Raw genomic sequence first — 18,368 nt, 5'->3', positions numbered from 1 at the left:
GCACGAATTTACGTCTATAAATATTGATTGAGCGACTGCTATTCCAGATACTTCGTCCCATACGTCCACATAGGAAAATTCGTAAGCACAACGTTCAAAGATGCCGACGGGAAGCTGCCCATTATGTGCATCGGCATCACTTCCGGTGTCGGCCGTTTAATTTTCGGCTACATCGCCGACTTGCCGAAGGTGAACCGAATACTGTTGCAACAGGTGAGCATTTTTAATCGCATTTAACAGTTTACGACAAATCGAAAATCTCTCAAAATTGCGAAGAATATAAAATAAATGTTACACTGAGATATCTTTGTTTCTTGATCAGAAAACTGATGCCTAAGATAACAGAGCTCAACCGTTTCTTCTAGATATCATTTTTGAGTATCGGTGTCCTCACGATGCTTCTTCCAATCACCAAGTCCTTCCTCGTGCTGCTGGCTATCTCGTTAGGTATGGGGCTGTTCGATGGATGCTTCATATCATTGCTTGGACCGATCGCGTTCGATATCTGTGGTCGTAGCGGCGCGACACAGGCCATCGGCTTCCTCCTAGGAATGTGTTCTATACCGCTAACAGTTGGCCCACCGATCGCGGGACTCCTATACGATCATACTGGTAATGTTCGAATTCACTTAATTAACGAAATAAAAAGATGATTCTAAATGCCGAAACTTTTTTGCTTTTGTTTTTTCTAAGTAATTAGCGAAATTGATAATACTTTTTAATTTTAGGTAGCTACACTCTGCCTTTCCTGTTAGCCGGTGTCCCCCCTATCATGGGGGCGTTGACGATGTTCTTAATAAGGTGCGTCAAAGAGAATGACGATGAAAGTTCGAATGATCTCTCCGCAGAAAATTCTCCGAGCAAAACGGATTGCCAGAATGGTTGGTAGAACCAGGTACCTGTACATCATCAATTTTAATCATTATAATGCTGTGTTTTGTGTTGTGATTACAGCTAAAGAAGATTTATTCTCTTTGTATCATTTTCTTAATTGAAAAGTGTATTGTCTTAAACGTTGAATACGTTGTAAAAACATTTCTTGAAATGCTTATTGAAATCTGCTCTGTCGTAGTAGCATAACCAGTCAAGAATGATGTTGCATTGCTTTCGTCGTGTTAACGCTTGTTAGCGTTATCTCGTCTTCTGAAAACATTAAATTTTCAGGGAGAGTGAAGACCAGCGCTTTCTCACCGGCATTTATTACCGATATCAAGCAGGAATGTCAGTTAGTAACGCAAAAGAGATACACAGCAGTCCGCAAAAATCAACGGCCGTCCCAGCGTTATCGTGTCCAGCGGCAGACTGGACCGCAAGAACGCTTGGCGCGCGATAGTCGTTACGAACGCAAGTACGCCGATTACTGTAGGTATTCAGAGAGCGTACCGTTACTTTACAGTGAAAATATCTCGCGACATCCGAGTACAAACTCCCTCCAGCGGAACTGGACAAGATCATTGATGTGCCTCAAATTCTGAGCTCGCTTTCGAGATCGCGAATTTGTTCGCCAAAGAATTTCACGATTCGTTATTCCTTATTGCGCTTAAGCGAAAATCGATTTTATTGGAAATCATTGTTTTTTAATTATGCAAAATGCAAGATGCACGAAAAATTCGCTTACTCATAATGAAGAATATGTATATATTAACTTTTCTTTATTATATACATAATTATAAATTCGATCACTTATATATATTTGATAGACCATTGAATTATATAGGATTTATTTAACAATACCGAATTTTATAATCTCGGATTCAAGAAGGTATCAATTATTGTTGCGTCAATTTTAACTTGTTTTAAAATATGTAGCTAGATTTTGGAAAAGCGTACTTATCAAAGTGGTCAATCTAAGCTTTCCAGCTACAAATAACGAAACATCGGATGACGAAGAGCGTAAATACACGATTTAACACGTTCATTATTTTTAAAAACCTGGTTATGGATCACGTTACAAATCTTAGATATTTTTATGTAAAATATCTAGGTTAATATAGTTTATAGCAAACGAGTTAAATCGTATATTTATTAGAATGTATATCAACAGTTTAGACAAAAGTTATCATGCAAATAAAGTATTATTACGTCGATTAGTATGTGCCTAATAAAAGTAACGATGTGATTATGGCAGTACGTTCGAGTATACTGCTGTTACTCTATTCGAAATTAGTACTAGCAGTTATATTATTTTCATTATTTAATTTCATCAGGTAGAAAAAAAATGTAGATGAAAATTATCTGAGAAATTAACATTACACATAAAGTAATTAAATCTTTTTTATTACTTAAATCGCAAATATGGATGCAAATACAATGCATTTATAGTAAAATATGTTAATGCTTTGAATTTGTTTCGCAAAAGAGCCTGTAGTTTGATATAAGGTAATGACACCAAGTTGTTGTTTAATTATAGACAAATTGACTCGATGTCTCAATGCTCAAGCGATAACATAATGTATTTTCGTAATTACAGGGTACAAATTACAATAGATGCACTAGTTTACAGGTTCATGAGCGTGATTAATAACGCATGACATATCTCTCTGCTCGATATAACATTTTTCACAGACTCATGTCAATGTCATGTCAAATTCAGGAAATAAATAATAATCGCATGAAATCGCATATTTTCCTTGCATAAGAAAATGATCTATTTTTACATTTTCCATATTTATATTTTCACAAACGTGCGTTATTAATTAAAAATTTATTCCGAATTGGTAATATGTAAATACGAGGCAACATGGCATTTAAACAATTGTAAATTCTACCGAAATTAATACGTTAACCGGAGAGCATTAATTTAAAAAGTTTTAATATGTTAATGTAAATTTTATTCAATCGATTGTATCATTGATTTTTATATTATGTTAACTATTTTTGTCAATTGTTAATCAATTATTGATAACTGAATAGTAAAAATGTGTATAAAAATATGTCAACACATAGAGAAAATAGGATTATTGATTATTACTAATTTTGTATCCGCAAAACTTCATTAAAAAGGAACAAATGGACTACTTTGTAAGCTTCTTATCTTTCGATCCGAATCTGCTGAGATTGAAAAGTAATCTTTTCCTGTATATCATACGTTTTTATTTATAAGTTATTAGATAACATCTTATATTTAAAAAAAACAAATTATAATTTTTATTCTTTGTACAAAATAACGCGACTTTCTGTGAATTCTATGAAACTTTATTTCTCGGAACCGTCAAGAATTTTTTCCAAGATAGTTTTCAGTTTTCTACAGACTGTGTTATTGACAACAGCTTGACCTTCCAATACCTTCGTCAATTCCCTGTACAATTCTTCTGCTTGAGCGTCTAATTGGGTTGATACCGGGACGATAATGTTTTGCAAACTTTCCATCTTCTCCAATCTCGGTATCTTTTCCTCTTTCTTGGATTCCTTATATTTATTTCGAACAAAAATGTCTTAAATTAAAAAATGTTTAGAAGTAAACGATACTTTATATTTGCAACAGTCCCGCCTCGATGAACTTTAGATATATGATTTTTACTTTTATATTGTGCGTTTCTTTGTTAAATAATATACTTACGTAGTATTCGTAACACGTGTGTTCTTTGCGGCAATTTTGAAAAGCTCTAGCCAAGTGTTTGAAGTAGTTCTGTACGTCTGCAAAACCCGTAAGGGTGTAGCATGGCTTTGAGGATAAATAAGCTTGCATAATGTTATTAACATCCGATATCTTAGCTAGAATTCGTGCTATTTCAGCAACCAGCTGTTCTGAGCATACGTGACCTACACGTTCAAAGGTCTCTAGAGTCTCTTGGCGTACCCAAGGACTGTCAGTCTGTAATAGACGACCAAACAGTCCAGTCAAATTAAGTGCAATGGCTTGAACTGCGTACCGATCAAAATCTTCGACACACTTTTGTAAAAATTGACAGACCTCGATCTTGCCTCGAGATAACAGACAGACACATGAATTTTCAATGGATGTCAGAATCTAAAACATCAAAGATTAATGTCATTAGCTTGCATTTGCACATCTATACTTTATGCGCATTGTGCCCACATACGAATGTTCGCCACAATAAATGAATAAAGAGATTTATTATAAATAAATTTAAATATTATACCAAATGTGAGACATCATCTTGAAAACTTCTGAGATGAGTAACATGAAGCAGGATAACGATTAAGTTGGACAATATGTCCAGTTGCTTGCTATCGCATTCGGTGACTGCATCACTCACAAAACTCCATATTTTAGGAAGAATATCGGTAACATTTTCATTACCGCTATAATCCACTGCCACTACTGGAGATAAATGTCGTCTCTAGATATGCATAAGCAAAATTTTTAAATATAAAATTTACGATATAATATTTTTAAATTATTCAGTATTATGAAATAAAGTGGCACAAGCGAAGCATTTAAAACAACAGCGTTTAAAAAACATTTAAACACATTAAAAACTGCAAGAAGTAAATAATAAAAAATAATTTATGCAGTAATAGTTAAAATTTTATATTTGAGAGCGAAAGAACAACTAAAAAAACTTTTTAATATAATATAGTCTCTTACAAGAAGCTTCCAGTTGTGAACAGAAGGATATTCTTGTAAATTCCAAAAAATCTTCGACAAATTCTTGAAATCATGCTGGTATTCTGAATAAACAACTTTAGCTTTCGGTGTTAAAAAATATACAATATAAGATGCAGAATGATTCAGAATATCTAAATCGACAAGATCCCCAATTAAAGAAATTTTCACATCTGCAGTCAGTAGTTCATACAGTCTGACAATTGTGTTATCCACCATGACTGCTTCTATACTATCAGATCTTTCTCGCAAAACCGCCGAAATTTTGATCAAGTAGTTGATATGATTAGCGCATAACTGTGATGTGCCAACTCTAAAACAAATAATGATACACGAGGAATCAGCTTTTCCAAAATCTATCAATAAAAAATCAACAGATCTATCTACACATTAATTAATTATTAATTAACGTATCACTATAATCAATTAATTTGTTTTTTAATAATGTATTATTACAAAATTAGCCGATTAATTAGAGTAATTTATTAACTGAGAAAATATTAATATAATTACATATATTTATTATTAATTAATTGATTATTAATAAATTGTGGATTAATGCACATAATCTATAATATAACATAATAAATACAATGTCTAATTAACTTTTTAAATTAACTATTAACTAACAAAACTTGAAGTTCACTCTGTATCAATTTAATCAATGAAGTAATATTAATACTGAAAGTGTCGTATTAATGACAATATATGTAATTGTTAATTTTAGTGAAATGCAAGCGCAGACTTCCTCACCTAGCAATAAAATACCAAACATCTGAGCTCAGTAGAGAACTCCATAGACAACCAGATAGCAGATGTTTCAATAAAAGCAGCTCAACCGTACAAAAAGCTTCTGGTGTGATCTGAGTGACCAGACCGCAAACAGGCACCAGAGTTGCCTCATAGATGTTGATCAATCGTGGTCGTTCGCCGATTTCATGAGCGCCCAGTAATCGTGATTTCTCAGTGCATATTTCTTCTTCAACTAGATTAGGACAAATAGTAATCAAAAACAGCTATAAAAATATTGTCGCGATTAAGCGACAAAATTTATACTAATTTTTGAAAATTTTAATATTCTTATAATTTCATATAAAATTATAATTGTTATGTTTTACTTTTTGTCACTTACAATATTTTATAAATGTGAGAGCAACATCCAGGATCGAATCTGGACCCAGAGACCATTTGCAATGGCACTCGTACGGCATACGATTTATTTTTTTCATGATGGCGATGGTCAGTAGCTGATAAGCTAATCGATGCTCATATTTACCATTTGAAGTAATTTGCCTACCGTATTCGAAGTATACCTGAGATATCAATAATATCGTACTTTATATTATGTAAAACAAGACATTTTAGTTAAATAGTTTCCATTACTTCTTGTTAACATTAGACTATTTGAAAAAATCGTAGTAGTTTTTAATGTAAGCTAAATGAATGATATTAACGCGGTGTGTTAGAGGGTATGAGGCTTCGAGCTTTTGTCTCCACACGAAGCGATTAGGCCAGCCTCCATGAAGTAGGGGTATATCTCGGAGATGATTGCAAAATGGTACACAAGACTTTTCTTTTGAAAAGTGAGCTGAACTTTTAAGTCAATCTGCTCCATTCTCTCACGAACGTTAATCCATTAAAACTTTAATAACATACCTGTTTGAAATTGTCGTGATTAAAGATGATATCTAAAAAAGATGCCGCACTGATTGGGAGTATTTTTTCACCATCTTTTGTTAGATGTAAATATAAATATCTGTGTTAAAAACAATAAGTTAATTTCTTTTTATTATATATATATATATAGATCATTACCCGTGCATTTGTGCCAAAAGTTCAATCAAGTTTGATATTGTCTGATATGTGAGTAATGCGCTATAAACCGTTGTTAATTTCTCAAGTATTTTCAACAAACGTGTAACAGCCATCATTGTGCGATCCATATTATTACTCTTCTGCTCCTATATTATTATATATTTGTAAAAAATATGCAATTTTATTTTATTATTTATATTATTATATATACTACTTCGTTAAAATAAATTTTTTTTCAAAACTATAAAGGATATATTTAAAAATAAGAATCTAATTAGTTTCAAAGCTTTACATCTAAATTTATTGATTAATTAGCACGAATATAATATAATATAATAGAAAGATAGTCACCATGTGCTTTTTTATAATTACCATTAATAACAATAAGGTGTGGGTATATATTTGATTGAGTTTAACAATTTATATGTAGTATACATAATACAGTGTAATAAATAAGCGTACCTTGTTGACTGACAAAAAGTAAGATATATCTTTTGCCATTCGACCAAGATGTGTCGTGATGCTGCATGGCTTGATATTATTCTGATGAACAATCGCCAGTTTGAAGAATGCCTCGGTGAATTCAACGAATGTTTTGGTGTCCATTCCATTTGCGATGGAAGCAACGTCGCCATACGCATCAATCACTGAGAATTTAATCGATATTTAAAACCGACCTTCTTATATTCACAAGAATGAGGTACACATCTCCATAAAAGTTTTAGAAATGGATATAAAGCTGACAATAAAAGTGTAATGAAAACAAAAATAACTCTTCCGTTAAAAAGTCATTAAAATGTAATGGGCGCACTGCTCTCACCTTTCATTAACAGCTCCATTTCCGACTGCACATTCATGTCGAAGACGATTACGCTGTCCAAAGCGGTAAAAAATAGCTTGAAGATCGAGCTCGCCTTCGCGAACAAATTTCTCAGCTCCTGTATTGTTCCGTTCAATAACACTCCATATTTTGAGCTATATAGTTTTCAATAGTATTCAATTTTCTATATTATATTCAATATAATAATTCTTCTATATATTTTTACTGTACTACATTATTAAAAACTCACTAATAATTACTAGTAATTTTTTTATTATCGGTAAACTGTTACTGGAAAAGGAAATACTGGAATAGAGAGACAGAGAGAGAAGGAGGAAATAATAATTATGTTTGATTGATTGTTGATAACATGGAATAAAAACTTTAAATGTATTATAATAGTTATTACAGAAAATATTGGTAATATTTGATATTTACCTGGCTTTGCAATGTTTAAAGACGATTATTACAATTTTAGGCAGAATATCACATAATGAAAACACATAGCATGCCCGAACGTTCCCAAGTGCGGAAACACATTCCAAGCATCTTTTCCAGAAAACAAGTAGTCCATCACTGATGTCCAATTTGCGCTTGACATCATCCAAATCGTCGATGTTTATATTATTATCTGTTATTATATTGTCTATATCCTTTAAAACCTTTGACAGAAATCGGAGATACCATAATTAAAACCGATATTTATTAAACTTACAATCGTTACTTATGTTCGCATAACAATAAGAAACTGCAAATATTATTAAAATGTATGATATATGAAACATATGATAAGCTATTATCTATACTATAATTTTTATATAATACAATCGTTACAAATCATTATAAAATTATTTTATTATTTGAAACTTGAAAAGTAATTTAAGAAATTCAAATATAAAATGCAAAGATTTTATGAAATTACCTCTGATAGAAAATGATGAGCTTTTGGCAAAATTTTGCTGAAGATTTGCTCGTCGAGTGATTCGGTCGTGCACATTGATAAACATTGCTTCAATGCCTCTAGTGACTGTTCTATATCGAAAGAGAAACTATGGTTTTCTAATAGTGCGTAATAATAATAACAAAGAAACATTAAGGATTAATCAAGTTAGTGAATAGTATTAAAATTGTATCATAATAACATCTGCTCTTGCTTCTAATTATATAAAAATCATAATTGTTTCATGTTTCCGATTTATTATTTCACGTATCAAAGGATATTTTTAGCCTAGAAACTTGATCGTCGAGATCATGTGGTCCAGAGGAACGCTCAAGGAAGGCAAGAGATATATTTCCATTTGACATCTTTGACACACTCTAGAATAATGCTAAAAAGAAACAATTCAAATTCAAAGCGTGTAATATCAATATATATCGAAATGCTAATCTCACAAATTTTAAATCGACTTTTACAAAGTTTTATTAAAAGCTTAGATTTTGCATTATAATTAAAAACTAATTATAAAACATAAAAAAACATTATTTTGCATTATAATTAAAAATTAAGATAGGGAATACAGAAGGCAGACAAAGAGCACGACTCGTCGCCAGGTGCGGATGCCTGCTGTAAAGTGCCCCCTGCGATCAGCTGATAAACTGATCGTTATGATATTCGATATTTTAATATATTCCGTTAAGTTATATAATGCATGATTTCAAATGAATCATTGAAATTGACAGACTACAAAAGTAATATGACGAATATCGTTATCATATTTGCGAATAAAAGTTTTATTTAATTTCAATCATCGTTTGGAAAGTATAAAATTTCATTATTAAGATATTATTATTAAAATATAAATTAATATTGCCTTTGAGAGACTCGGAGAGTTTATATTCCCTTCACCAATTATTGCATATTCTTAAGAAGGATCTTACAGATTAGAAGAACACTTTCACGATCACAGCCCGGAATAAATGTTCATTGCAACAAATCACTTCATCACTTGCAAATATCAATTTCAACGCACATGCCAATTACACAATATACGCGGTATACATACATTAGTATCAAGCAACGAATAAATTTAAAGAGATGTGAATGAATGTAATGAAGCACTTCTCTTTTCCTTCAGTTTGCAAGCAGTTTGCGGTATGTTTCAATATAATAATACACCTATTCATCCACTTGAAAAAGGTAATTCAACATTTAAATTATCAATAAATCATTCCGCGACAAAAGAATGTACAAAATGAGAAACAATAATGAACATATTTCGCGTGTTTATTCGACAGCACCAACATTGAATTAATTTGATAGGTTAGGTTATGTCGACGCGACTGACGGAAACATTCGGAGAACTTGTTTTCGCGCCACAGACGCAACTAGAGATGTTTATCGATATTCGATATTATCGATTATTCGATATTTTTCAACTTCGATTTGAAAATATCGAATGAATGCTTTTGAAAAGTGGAAGATAATGCTGAGTGTAAAATATTAGACATTAAAAGGTCTAAAACTATTTGGCAGTAATGTATTTTCATGACAATTCAATCAGAGATCGATCAACTAAGCAATGTAATAAAACTTTTTTCCTGATACTTCTACGCTATTAATTACGCTATTCTGAACGATAATAGGAACGGGGCAATTCAAAAATTTCTTGGCAAGCTAGGCGAGGGTTGCTAAAGTTCTCTGATAAGGATACCAATTAAGGAAGTTTCAAACTCTAATCGTCGATTTGCCAAAAGTTTCTTGCTGCAATTTTGCGCCATTGGCAATTAACGAAATTCTAACCCACTTCTTCAAGTAGATTTAACCAATTAAATCGATATTTTGGAATTTTTGTCTCATATACCTTTTAATCTTGTAGCTCATTTTCATATATTCATTAAAACAATTGCAAATGCAATTGAATAGTATTTCTACATAATGAAAATAGTATCTTTTTCAGAGAGAAGAAAGTTCCGTAAATATATGAAGATTCTTTTATATACGAATAAAACATAATATAAAAGTTAAGAAAATTTTAAATTATTAGATCAATATTAAACATCGATAGGATAAAGAGAAAATTAAGAACATTATTCAAGAGTGAATATAGATATAAACAATTCCATATTATAGAAAGCAACGAAGAAAAACTATCTACTAACAATATTTGTAAAACCTGACAAAAGAGATTCGGTTGACCATACAAAAAGAAATAATTTCTTTTCTGATCAACGTTAATAATGCTGTACAAAGACATCTAAGTAAAAGATAAGAAAGAGGAGAATAATGTGGAGACATCCGTATCTAGAAGTAAACAAGTGGAAAAAAAGTCGATTCGGGTTAAGAATTGGGATGATTGAGCCGTTGACTTGCCATGGCAACTACGAACAACAAGCTGTCAGATGATGGGTAATTTTGATCAATAATACCTGCAGCACGACTGGCTGTTTGCCCGGTAGTTCTCGAATACAAAGTCGTGTAAACGGCGATTTTGACGATTCCGAACAATAATGATTCCGGCTGCCGGATTATAGTATGAACAGAAAGTAACAACAGGGAAGGGAAGTAAGGGACGATAGTTTCGTGACGAAGCAGCGAGCAACGTGTACCAGGCTGAGTCATGGAGAATAAAATTGAATGATATAATCGTCGATCGAGAGATGCTAACTCTGCTTTTCCGACTTACGTACTCAATCTTCTTGACTTGGATAATAATTGCGTTATCTAAACATCTCGTTATATTAAAAATGATATTAAAAATTTGACTTTATCAATCTATATAAAAATTTTAAACATAACAAATAAAAATTAAGATATAATGCAATATACGCATGTCCTACATGATGTTCTAATCGAAATGATACATTTAGATGGAAGCTTAAAAAAAGATACGTTTCTGTATATAAATACATACTTCGAAGAAATATTTGATATGCAGAAAGGCATTTTAAGGAATCTACATTTTTACATTATAAATGAAACTACTTATAATTATTGAAAATAATACTTCTAACTGTTGAATTTTAATTATTGAAAATAAGTTGTCTATTTTATACATATATTTATACATATATATTTGAACGATGTTCTTTCTTACTTAAATCAATTCTCTTTATTCTGTATTATTCTTTATATTATTATTTTATATACAAGGTGAGACACCTAAAACAGGCCACCTGAATATCTCGGCTGTTATTGGTGATAGAAAAAAATGTGTCAGACCAAACTTGCATGGTTTCGAGGGACACGTAATTTGTTCTAAATAGTTTTTTATTAGGTGGACGCGTAGAGGTCATATGAAGGTCAACTTCGTTTTTTTAAATGGTATGATATGTTTTTTTACGTAGCATCTAGTAGAGCGTTTGAAGATGCGCACATTGATCTACGGGTCAAAATCATTCAAAGTCACTGAAGGCCAACTGCAAGGGAAAATAATTTACTTTATATTGCCTAGAGTTCTCTGCTATTAAAAATACTGTAAACTCAGAAATGAAAAAGTTCTAGCCGTTAGAAATTTTTTCTTTTCCGAGAAGTTCTGAGTTGATGATATCATTATTTTTTATATTGCCTAGAGTTCCCTGCTATTGAAAATACCGTAACTTCAGAAATGAAAAAGTTCTAGCCGTTAGAAATTTTTTCTTTTCCGAGAAGTTCTGAGTTGATGATATCATTATTTTTTATATTGCCTAGAGTTCTCTGCTATTGAAAATACCGTAAACTCAGAAATGAAAAAGTTCTAGCACTTAGAAATTTTAGCTTTCAGTAACCTTGAATGATTTTGACTCGTAGATCAATGTGCGCATTTTCAAACGCTCTACTAGATGGTACGTAAAAAAACATATCATACCATTTAAAAAAACGAACCTTCATATGACCTCTATGCGTCCACCTAATAAAAAATTATTTAGAACAAATTATGTGTCCCTCGAAACCATGCAAGTTTGGTCTGACACATTTTTTTCTATCACCAATAACAGCCGAGATATTCAGGTGGCCTGTTTTAGGTGCCTCACCCTGTATAAGCTTCCAGATAAGTTTATATTACATACGCGCTCGCGCGCGCGCACGCCTTCCCTCCACAGACATTATTTATTTCAGAAGATGTTCAAGATGATATAGAATTGATATTTATATTAATATGGCGCACATATAAGACAACATAATTAGCCAATATGTACATAGATTTTAGTATCAATAATTCAATTTCAATACTATGTGTAAGAATCATCCATTTTAGTTAACTTAAATTTATATGCTTTTGATATTGATATAGTGTCAGTCACTAATGCGCGAATAAACTTAATAACTGGAGATTTGCTTTCAGAATTGACTCAAAAAGTATGACTATTTGGATGACTGAAATCTCACCGTAGCGAGCCTTTTTATTTATCGGAATTTTGAAGTTTGGGAAAGAAAAAAAGAATCATAGATAATTTATTTGATTTAACTACATACTATAATCATTTTCTATTTTCAAAATTCAAAATACTTCGGTGAGAGTAATTTGATGGCATACATTTGTAGCCAATGCTTGGATGACATTCAAACCACAAGCATGCTCCAAACAATTTTGAAAGCAGATCTCGAGTTGACTTATTGATCAATCACGTCTAATATGAACGTTATATCGATACCGAAGTCTATGTACGTATTGATTAACCATCCAATACGTACATTATATCAATACCGAAGTCTATATATACGTATCGATTAACTGTATTTAATATTTGTGCTATATCGACACTGATCATATTCCGAACAATATGTATGATTTTCACATATATGACCAGTGTTTGAAAAAAAATTAATATTTCTTTATGTAGTGTCAATTGATGTATCTTTCTAAACAAAGATAAAAAAAACAAATATGTATAATATATTATACGCATCGTAAAAAAAAAACAGAATTTCTGATATCAGACATAAATTGAAAGTATAAATAAGCTAAAATTTAATTGTACTTATTTATAATTAATATTTACGTATATTACATAATTTACGTACATTATGTACTAACATATATGCATATATTTTAATAAAAACAAGAGAAAATAAAAGAGAAAGTATAAATTTAAGTAAATATCACAATTTGGAAAGTAATTTTAGAATAGAAATATAATTTTATTTAAAACTTTCTATATACTATTTAAGGAAATTAATTAATTATTCATACTAGAAGGTGAAACAGTGAACGTTGATTATTATTGTTCTTAATTATTTATGGAACAAGCTTTCTTGAGTTCGGCTTGAATATCAAAAGTTAAATTATTATTAATATAAGATCTTAATTTTAATAAGATAAAAAGATTTATTAGGTTTATTGATCCGAATCAGTTACATTTATCTATTATATTTAAAAGAAGTTTCTTATTTACGAATTTTTTCCTAAATAAAAAGTTATACAAATATTCTAAGTATGCAAATAAAAAATCCTGTACATTTGTCTAAGCCTAGATATAACAATATTACGTCATCATGGCCTCGAAGGCAGCGTACATGATATCAGTCAAGAGTTCGGCTACCTTGGCAGCGCCGATCGCAGGGCGAGAGTTGAGAACAAAATATACCTGCGTTTGACAGGGTGTTAGTGAACCAGGCTGATCTTAGTATACGTCGGAGGGTTGCAAAGGGTAATGGATAAAAGTAGTCAGTCAGTCAGCGTCCGACCGCGGCGTCGGCAACATTTTTGAGTGTATTTCTTACTCGAATTTTCTCTTTCTTTCTTGGAAGAAAATATTTACATAAAGTAAGCATATTTATTTGTTTACATAATAACACAATTTTTTATTATACATTTTATTCTACTATAGAATTTGCTTATGATATAGACTAATATTGCGCGCCAAATTTAAATTATCTCGGAAACCATTCATATGAACATGTCCGAATGTTCATATGAATATTTTTGCTTAAAATGACCGATATTATCACCTAAAATATTGACTTCTCCTTCTAGGTCCCGTACGTACTAAGTTTCAAAGTTTGACAATTTTCGAAATAAATGAAAATATCACATTGACGATGTGAAAACGATCATTTAGAAATGTCTAGTGGAAGAAGAGTGACGCGTCCTATTCGACAATTATCGTTACAACAGCCTACGTCACGTCGATTACAGATCAGACGACAGAGATCGACGGAGGACGATTATGGCAAGTCTCTGCAGATTTACGCGAATTCAGTTCCGCGCAGGAAATCAGCTACAAATGTGACGGAAACGAAAAAAGTAATTATTAATAATTAATTTAATTTAATTAATAAATTTCTCAATTATTATGATAAATTATAATAAATTTCACTATTTAAACGCTTCAATAGATATAATTATAATTTATATAAAAATATAATTATATTTGAATCTAAATGTCTGACTTATATGATACTCGTATATCCGAATGCAATTTTTATTATCGTTTTTAATTCATATTTCTTATTATATAATCAAGCATGTACGAGTTGCTTGGGGCAAAAATGACAGCAAAGATAGTGGAAGAGAACTGGCTCAGGTAGAGGTGATAGCTCACCAGATTCCAGGTCGATTGAAATCGGCTACGAATCGACCCAGTAGAAGCTATGTTGCCACGGAGTCAATTCTTTATTCGCGGCAGGAGCTCGCCGAGAGGCTGCGGCTCGCATGGAAGCACCGTGAAGAAAATAAAGCAAATATCGACATCTTTCTAGCACACGGCATGAAGGAGCGCTCTAACTCTGAACTGTCGATATCTGTTCCAACGACTGCTTCGTCTACAAAAAAATCTGATTATGTCCAGGATGATGTTTCACGGGGTATGGAAATACCTAATTTTGAAGTACAAAAGAAAGAATTATGTAAGGTTGATAATAAAAATAAAAGAGAATGCGAGGAAATAATAAATATCGCGCCTCAAATGATGGAAGAGAGTACGGATGTAATAAGCGACATAGAAAACGAAGGAGGAAGACAGAACGAGGTGCGTATTTAGATATATTATACATTGCTTAATAAATAATAAAAAAGAAAAAATGTTCAAGCAGTGATAGTTCCCGGATAGATACCGTTAATTATTGTAAATATAATAATTACACTGAAATGAATGAAAATACCGCGTCGTCTATCCCACCCACGTACATAGTACGGCCATCTCTCCTAAACCGGTAGGAAAGATGACACAAGGCTTTATTTAATAACAATATAGCAGAAAGAACTCTCGAAATGAACACGTAATCGCTTTAAGCTATATGTTACTTTTAATAAATATGACGACAAAACATGTTCAAATAATAATAAATAATTAATTCAAAGATATCATCGATTTTTTTAGAAAGCGAAGGACTCGCGAATTGACCTGGATCTTGAAAAGAAGAAAAAGACGTGCATAACTCTTGATTGCTTGCATCCTTCGGCTATCTTTTCATCCTTAAAATCGGAAGACACAAATTCAGCAAAACTCAATGACAATTTTTCAATGGCAAAGCAAAAACGCGCGAGCTTTCATAGCAAGACCAATCGCGCCTTTTTAGTGCCAATGATGGAGAAGCCTTCAAAAGAAATAGCAGAGGCAAAAGATAAGATTATTCCAGTAAAATCAGTCGAGATTAGATGCGCTTCTGCTAAAACTACAATAAATTCGCCGGTTGATAAGTGTGCTACTCTCACAAAAAATTCATCTATAACGAGTTTAAGAAAGATGAGGCGTACAAACTCTGCGCCATCGCAGAGGGAAAATATTACAGCACGTATGCAGGTAAATATCGTGATCGATGCATCTGGTCTTACCGAGGCAACGGATAAGTCAATAAATTGTAGAAAAATGCAAAACAAAAAAGATATTATGGATGAAGACAAAGAGGATTTGACGAAGGTAAGAGATTGCTTATAAGCTATTTTTTTAACTGATTTTTTTTTAAATCAAGGGATTTATTTATTTATTATTTTGCATATTAATATCAAAAATATCAATAATTATGAAATAATTATAAAATAATAATAATTAATAAAAAATAACAATTCAAGCAAATTAATAATATAAAAATGGAAAATTAAGAGAAACTATCTTGTAATTGTCTCTCCTAGATATCACAAATCGAGCGATCGATTAAATCAGCACCTGTAAAGAGGAAATCCAAAAGCGCAAAAAGACGGTTTTTTACATCGTTAAGTCCTAGCAGATGCAAAGACGAACAAAACACAGAACGGAGAAAAAATTCTGTAGATCCTAGGACAAGCGATGTGATCACTATGGTATCCTTAATTAGTTCAGCCGATAGCGATAGTGATATGGAAAATTCATCAAGCGATGATAAACTCATCGACGAGTTGCGCAATAAATTACCCACTACACCCATCATTAAAACGTCTATTAACACCAGCCTCAATACAGCAAGAAAGCCTATCAAGTCAGGTACTATATGTGTATTTTTTATATATTATGTATTGTGTAATTTTTTATATAGGATGTCAAAAAAAGCTTATAGATTTACAACAGAGTAGACAATATTCATATTAATAATAAGAGAACTATGGAAGGGATGGAAAGTGTTCTCCTCTAATTTTACCTTCTTAATTAAGTTATTTAGTTAAGTTCTGAATTTTTTTAAATAAAATAATAGTCATAAAATTAAAATTATTGCTGAATAGTTTCCTTCCAGAGAAGCTCCTTTGAAATATCGACAAAAGAAGAGAAGGATGTTGTTAATGATGTTGAACCACCCACTCCGCTGAATTCCATTATTAATGTCACACAAAAGAAAGAAGGCAATGAGAATTTAGTAAAGCAAGATTTAGTTGTTAATAGTACTGTCGTAACGTCTACACTAGCTGCCGTTTCTGCGCTAATTACACAAGATGCTGAAAACGCAATGTTGGAAGCACCGTTGAACAATCGCGAGAAAAGATGTTTGGCGGTGCCGATTGGTGAATTACACGACAAAAAATGGAAGTTGTTGCAAGCAAAGAGCGCACCGAGTTATATAACGTGAGTAACATTTTACGTAGCCATTATATAATAATAATATTGAGTTAGTCCAAAAGTTTGCTTCGATTTTTGTACCAAATTTTACTTTATTGCATTTAGTAGAACTCTTTAAGTCTCTTTAATTCAACTCTCTATTAAGAATAACATTACTTACTAGACTGTGGATAAAAAACACTTTGTATATTTTATAAATACATAAAATAATAAAATACAAACCACAAAATTTATCCATAATATTCATGCAGAGTAACAGAGAAGATGAACAACTCACCGATGGAAGAAGTAAAGGAACAGAAGCAACATTTCACGATGTCGTCAATAAATCTTGTGACGAATTCATCGCCGCCGATCAACAGTCCTACAAAAGTAAACAAACCATATCAGTACGAATCGAAACAAATTTTGTATAACATTACTTATTGTACAACAATCCCTGCCAGCACTATACGTGACAAGCACGTCACTTATACGGCGTCACTACGTTTTGTGCTTGCGACGTCTGTGCAGGCAGGGAATATATAACATTATCATATTATTAACAATATTTAATATATTTTTGACATAATAAATACAGGTTGGACAATTTTCTAAAGAAACATTAGCAGCGGAGGAAACGTCACAAGAGATGTCAGAACCGCATCTTCAAACGACTAAGGAGAAAGAATGCTGGCATCTTTACAGACGAATGTGTGATAAGGGAGTGTGTGTATCCTTCAATACTGTTTTGAGGTAAATTAATAAATTATTAATTAAATTGAGAGAATCCATTATTATAAATCGCCAGTCAGTCATTAAAATTCCTCCTATTTTAGTGGGTCAAACTTAGCAATAATCTCGATGTTTAGATTATAAAGCTTTCTAATCGAAACAACTGTGCGTTAACGGGGTTTGCTAGACTTAAAAACACAGTTGTTATTCTAATTAGAATCAATGTGAATAATTACATTCGCTGCGTTGTGTTTTCTATATATATATATATATATATAGATAAATAAATAAAAATATATTTTTCAGAGGCATGCTGACACCGACGGAGTATCGAATGCGACAGAAGGAATTCTCGTTAGATTTGCAAGATTCATGAACATACCATATTATTTTGTTACAATTGATCAGATATTTCTTTGGATAGATTGTTCTTACTTTCTTGAATTTGTCAAAATTATTATTTGGAGACGAATATCCTAATACTAATGTACCGAGGATAACTGTATATATTATAATATGTTTCTGGTTACTATTTATATTATTCAGAGATTTATCTGTGTAGCT

The 18,368-nt window shown here is 31.8% G+C and overlaps 3 protein-coding genes across 10 annotated transcripts in view; 2 read left to right on the top strand and 1 right to left on the bottom strand.

The window, feature by feature from the left end:
- Positions 1–3,011, top strand: part of LOC105281346 (monocarboxylate transporter 10) — a 14,806-nt gene extending 11,795 nt beyond the window's left edge. For 2 of the 3 annotated variants that reach the window (XM_011342496.2, XM_026968207.1), the window contains exons 7-10: positions 48–213; positions 366–612; positions 729–881; positions 1,165–3,011. In XM_011342496.2, coding sequence (XP_011340798.1) covers positions 48–213; positions 366–612; positions 729–881; positions 1,165–1,475 — 877 coding nt within the window. In that variant the 3' untranslated portion in view covers positions 1,476–3,011. Of the gene's footprint in view, positions 1–47; positions 214–365; positions 613–728; positions 896–1,164 lie in introns of all 3 variants that reach the window. The other variant, XM_011342498.2, reaches the window with a different exon arrangement.
- LOC105281432 (uncharacterized protein C1orf112) lies at positions 2,263–17,452 on the bottom strand. 4 transcript variants are annotated; one of them, XM_026968203.1, is made up of 14 exons: positions 17,368–17,452; positions 8,427–8,533; positions 8,128–8,274; positions 7,644–7,867; positions 7,206–7,360; positions 6,848–7,032; positions 6,386–6,531; positions 6,227–6,326; positions 5,703–5,883; positions 5,324–5,555; positions 4,553–4,883; positions 4,104–4,304; positions 3,560–3,970; positions 2,263–3,408 (listed from the first exon to the last, which is right to left on the bottom strand). In XM_026968203.1, the coding sequence occupies exons 2-14, from the start codon at positions 8,508–8,510 to the stop codon at positions 3,196–3,198; spliced, it is 2,610 nt and encodes an 869-aa protein (XP_026824004.1). In that variant the 5' UTR covers positions 8,511–8,533; positions 17,368–17,452; the 3' UTR covers positions 2,263–3,195. The 4 variants fall into 4 exon arrangements, with proteins under 4 accessions (XP_026824004.1, XP_026824003.1, XP_026824001.1 ...); XM_026968202.1 differs by lacking the exon at positions 17,368–17,452 and adding an exon at positions 9,084–9,578; XM_026968200.1 differs by lacking the exon at positions 17,368–17,452 and adding an exon at positions 9,017–9,577.
- LOC105281347 lies at positions 12,324–18,368 on the top strand. 3 transcript variants are annotated; one of them, XM_026968204.1, is made up of 9 exons: positions 12,325–13,888; positions 14,099–14,368; positions 14,589–15,092; positions 15,444–15,983; positions 16,196–16,523; positions 16,760–17,096; positions 17,342–17,462; positions 17,671–17,825; positions 18,111–18,368. In XM_026968204.1, exons 2-9 carry the CDS (start codon positions 14,186–14,188, stop codon positions 18,178–18,180), a joined length of 2,238 nt encoding a protein of 745 aa, XP_026824005.1. In that variant the 5' UTR covers positions 12,325–13,888; positions 14,099–14,185; the 3' UTR covers positions 18,181–18,368. The 3 variants fall into 3 exon arrangements, with proteins under 3 accessions (XP_026824007.1, XP_026824005.1, XP_026824006.1); XM_026968206.1 differs by lacking the exon at positions 18,111–18,368 and having other exon boundaries at positions 12,324–13,888; positions 17,342–17,479; positions 17,671–17,782; XM_026968205.1 differs by lacking the exon at positions 12,325–13,888 and having other exon boundaries at positions 13,902–14,368.

This window comes from Ooceraea biroi, chromosome 3 (assembly GCF_003672135.1).
Source record: "Ooceraea biroi isolate clonal line C1 chromosome 3, Obir_v5.4, whole genome shotgun sequence".
Lineage (NCBI taxonomy): Eukaryota > Metazoa > Arthropoda > Insecta > Hymenoptera > Formicidae > Ooceraea > Ooceraea biroi.
The sequence above is the reverse complement of the archived record's forward strand: the minus strand, read 5'-3'. Positions and strand labels throughout refer to the sequence as shown.

Coding starts and splice junctions, on each gene's coding strand:
- LOC105281347 (XM_026968204.1), top strand. CDS start 14,186: ATGTCTAGTGGAAGAAGAGTGACGCGTCCTATTCGACAATTATCGTTA. Junction 14,369..14,588: donor ATGTGACGGAAACGAAAAAA/GTAATTATTAAT, acceptor TATATAATCAAG/CATGTACGAGTTGCTTGGGG. Junction 17,463..17,670: donor CGATCAACAGTCCTACAAAA/GTAAACAAACCA, acceptor TAATAAATACAG/GTTGGACAATTTTCTAAAGA.
- LOC105281432 (XM_026968203.1), bottom strand. CDS start 8,510: ATGTCAAATGGAAATATATCTCTTGCCTTCCTTGAGCGTTCCTCTGGA. Junction 8,275..8,426: donor ATCAAGTTTCTAGGCTAAAA/ATATCCTTTGAT, acceptor TATTATTATTAC/GCACTATTAGAAAACCATAG. Junction 3,971..4,103: donor AAGATGATGTCTCACATTTG/GTATAATATTTA, acceptor TTGATGTTTTAG/ATTCTGACATCCATTGAAAA.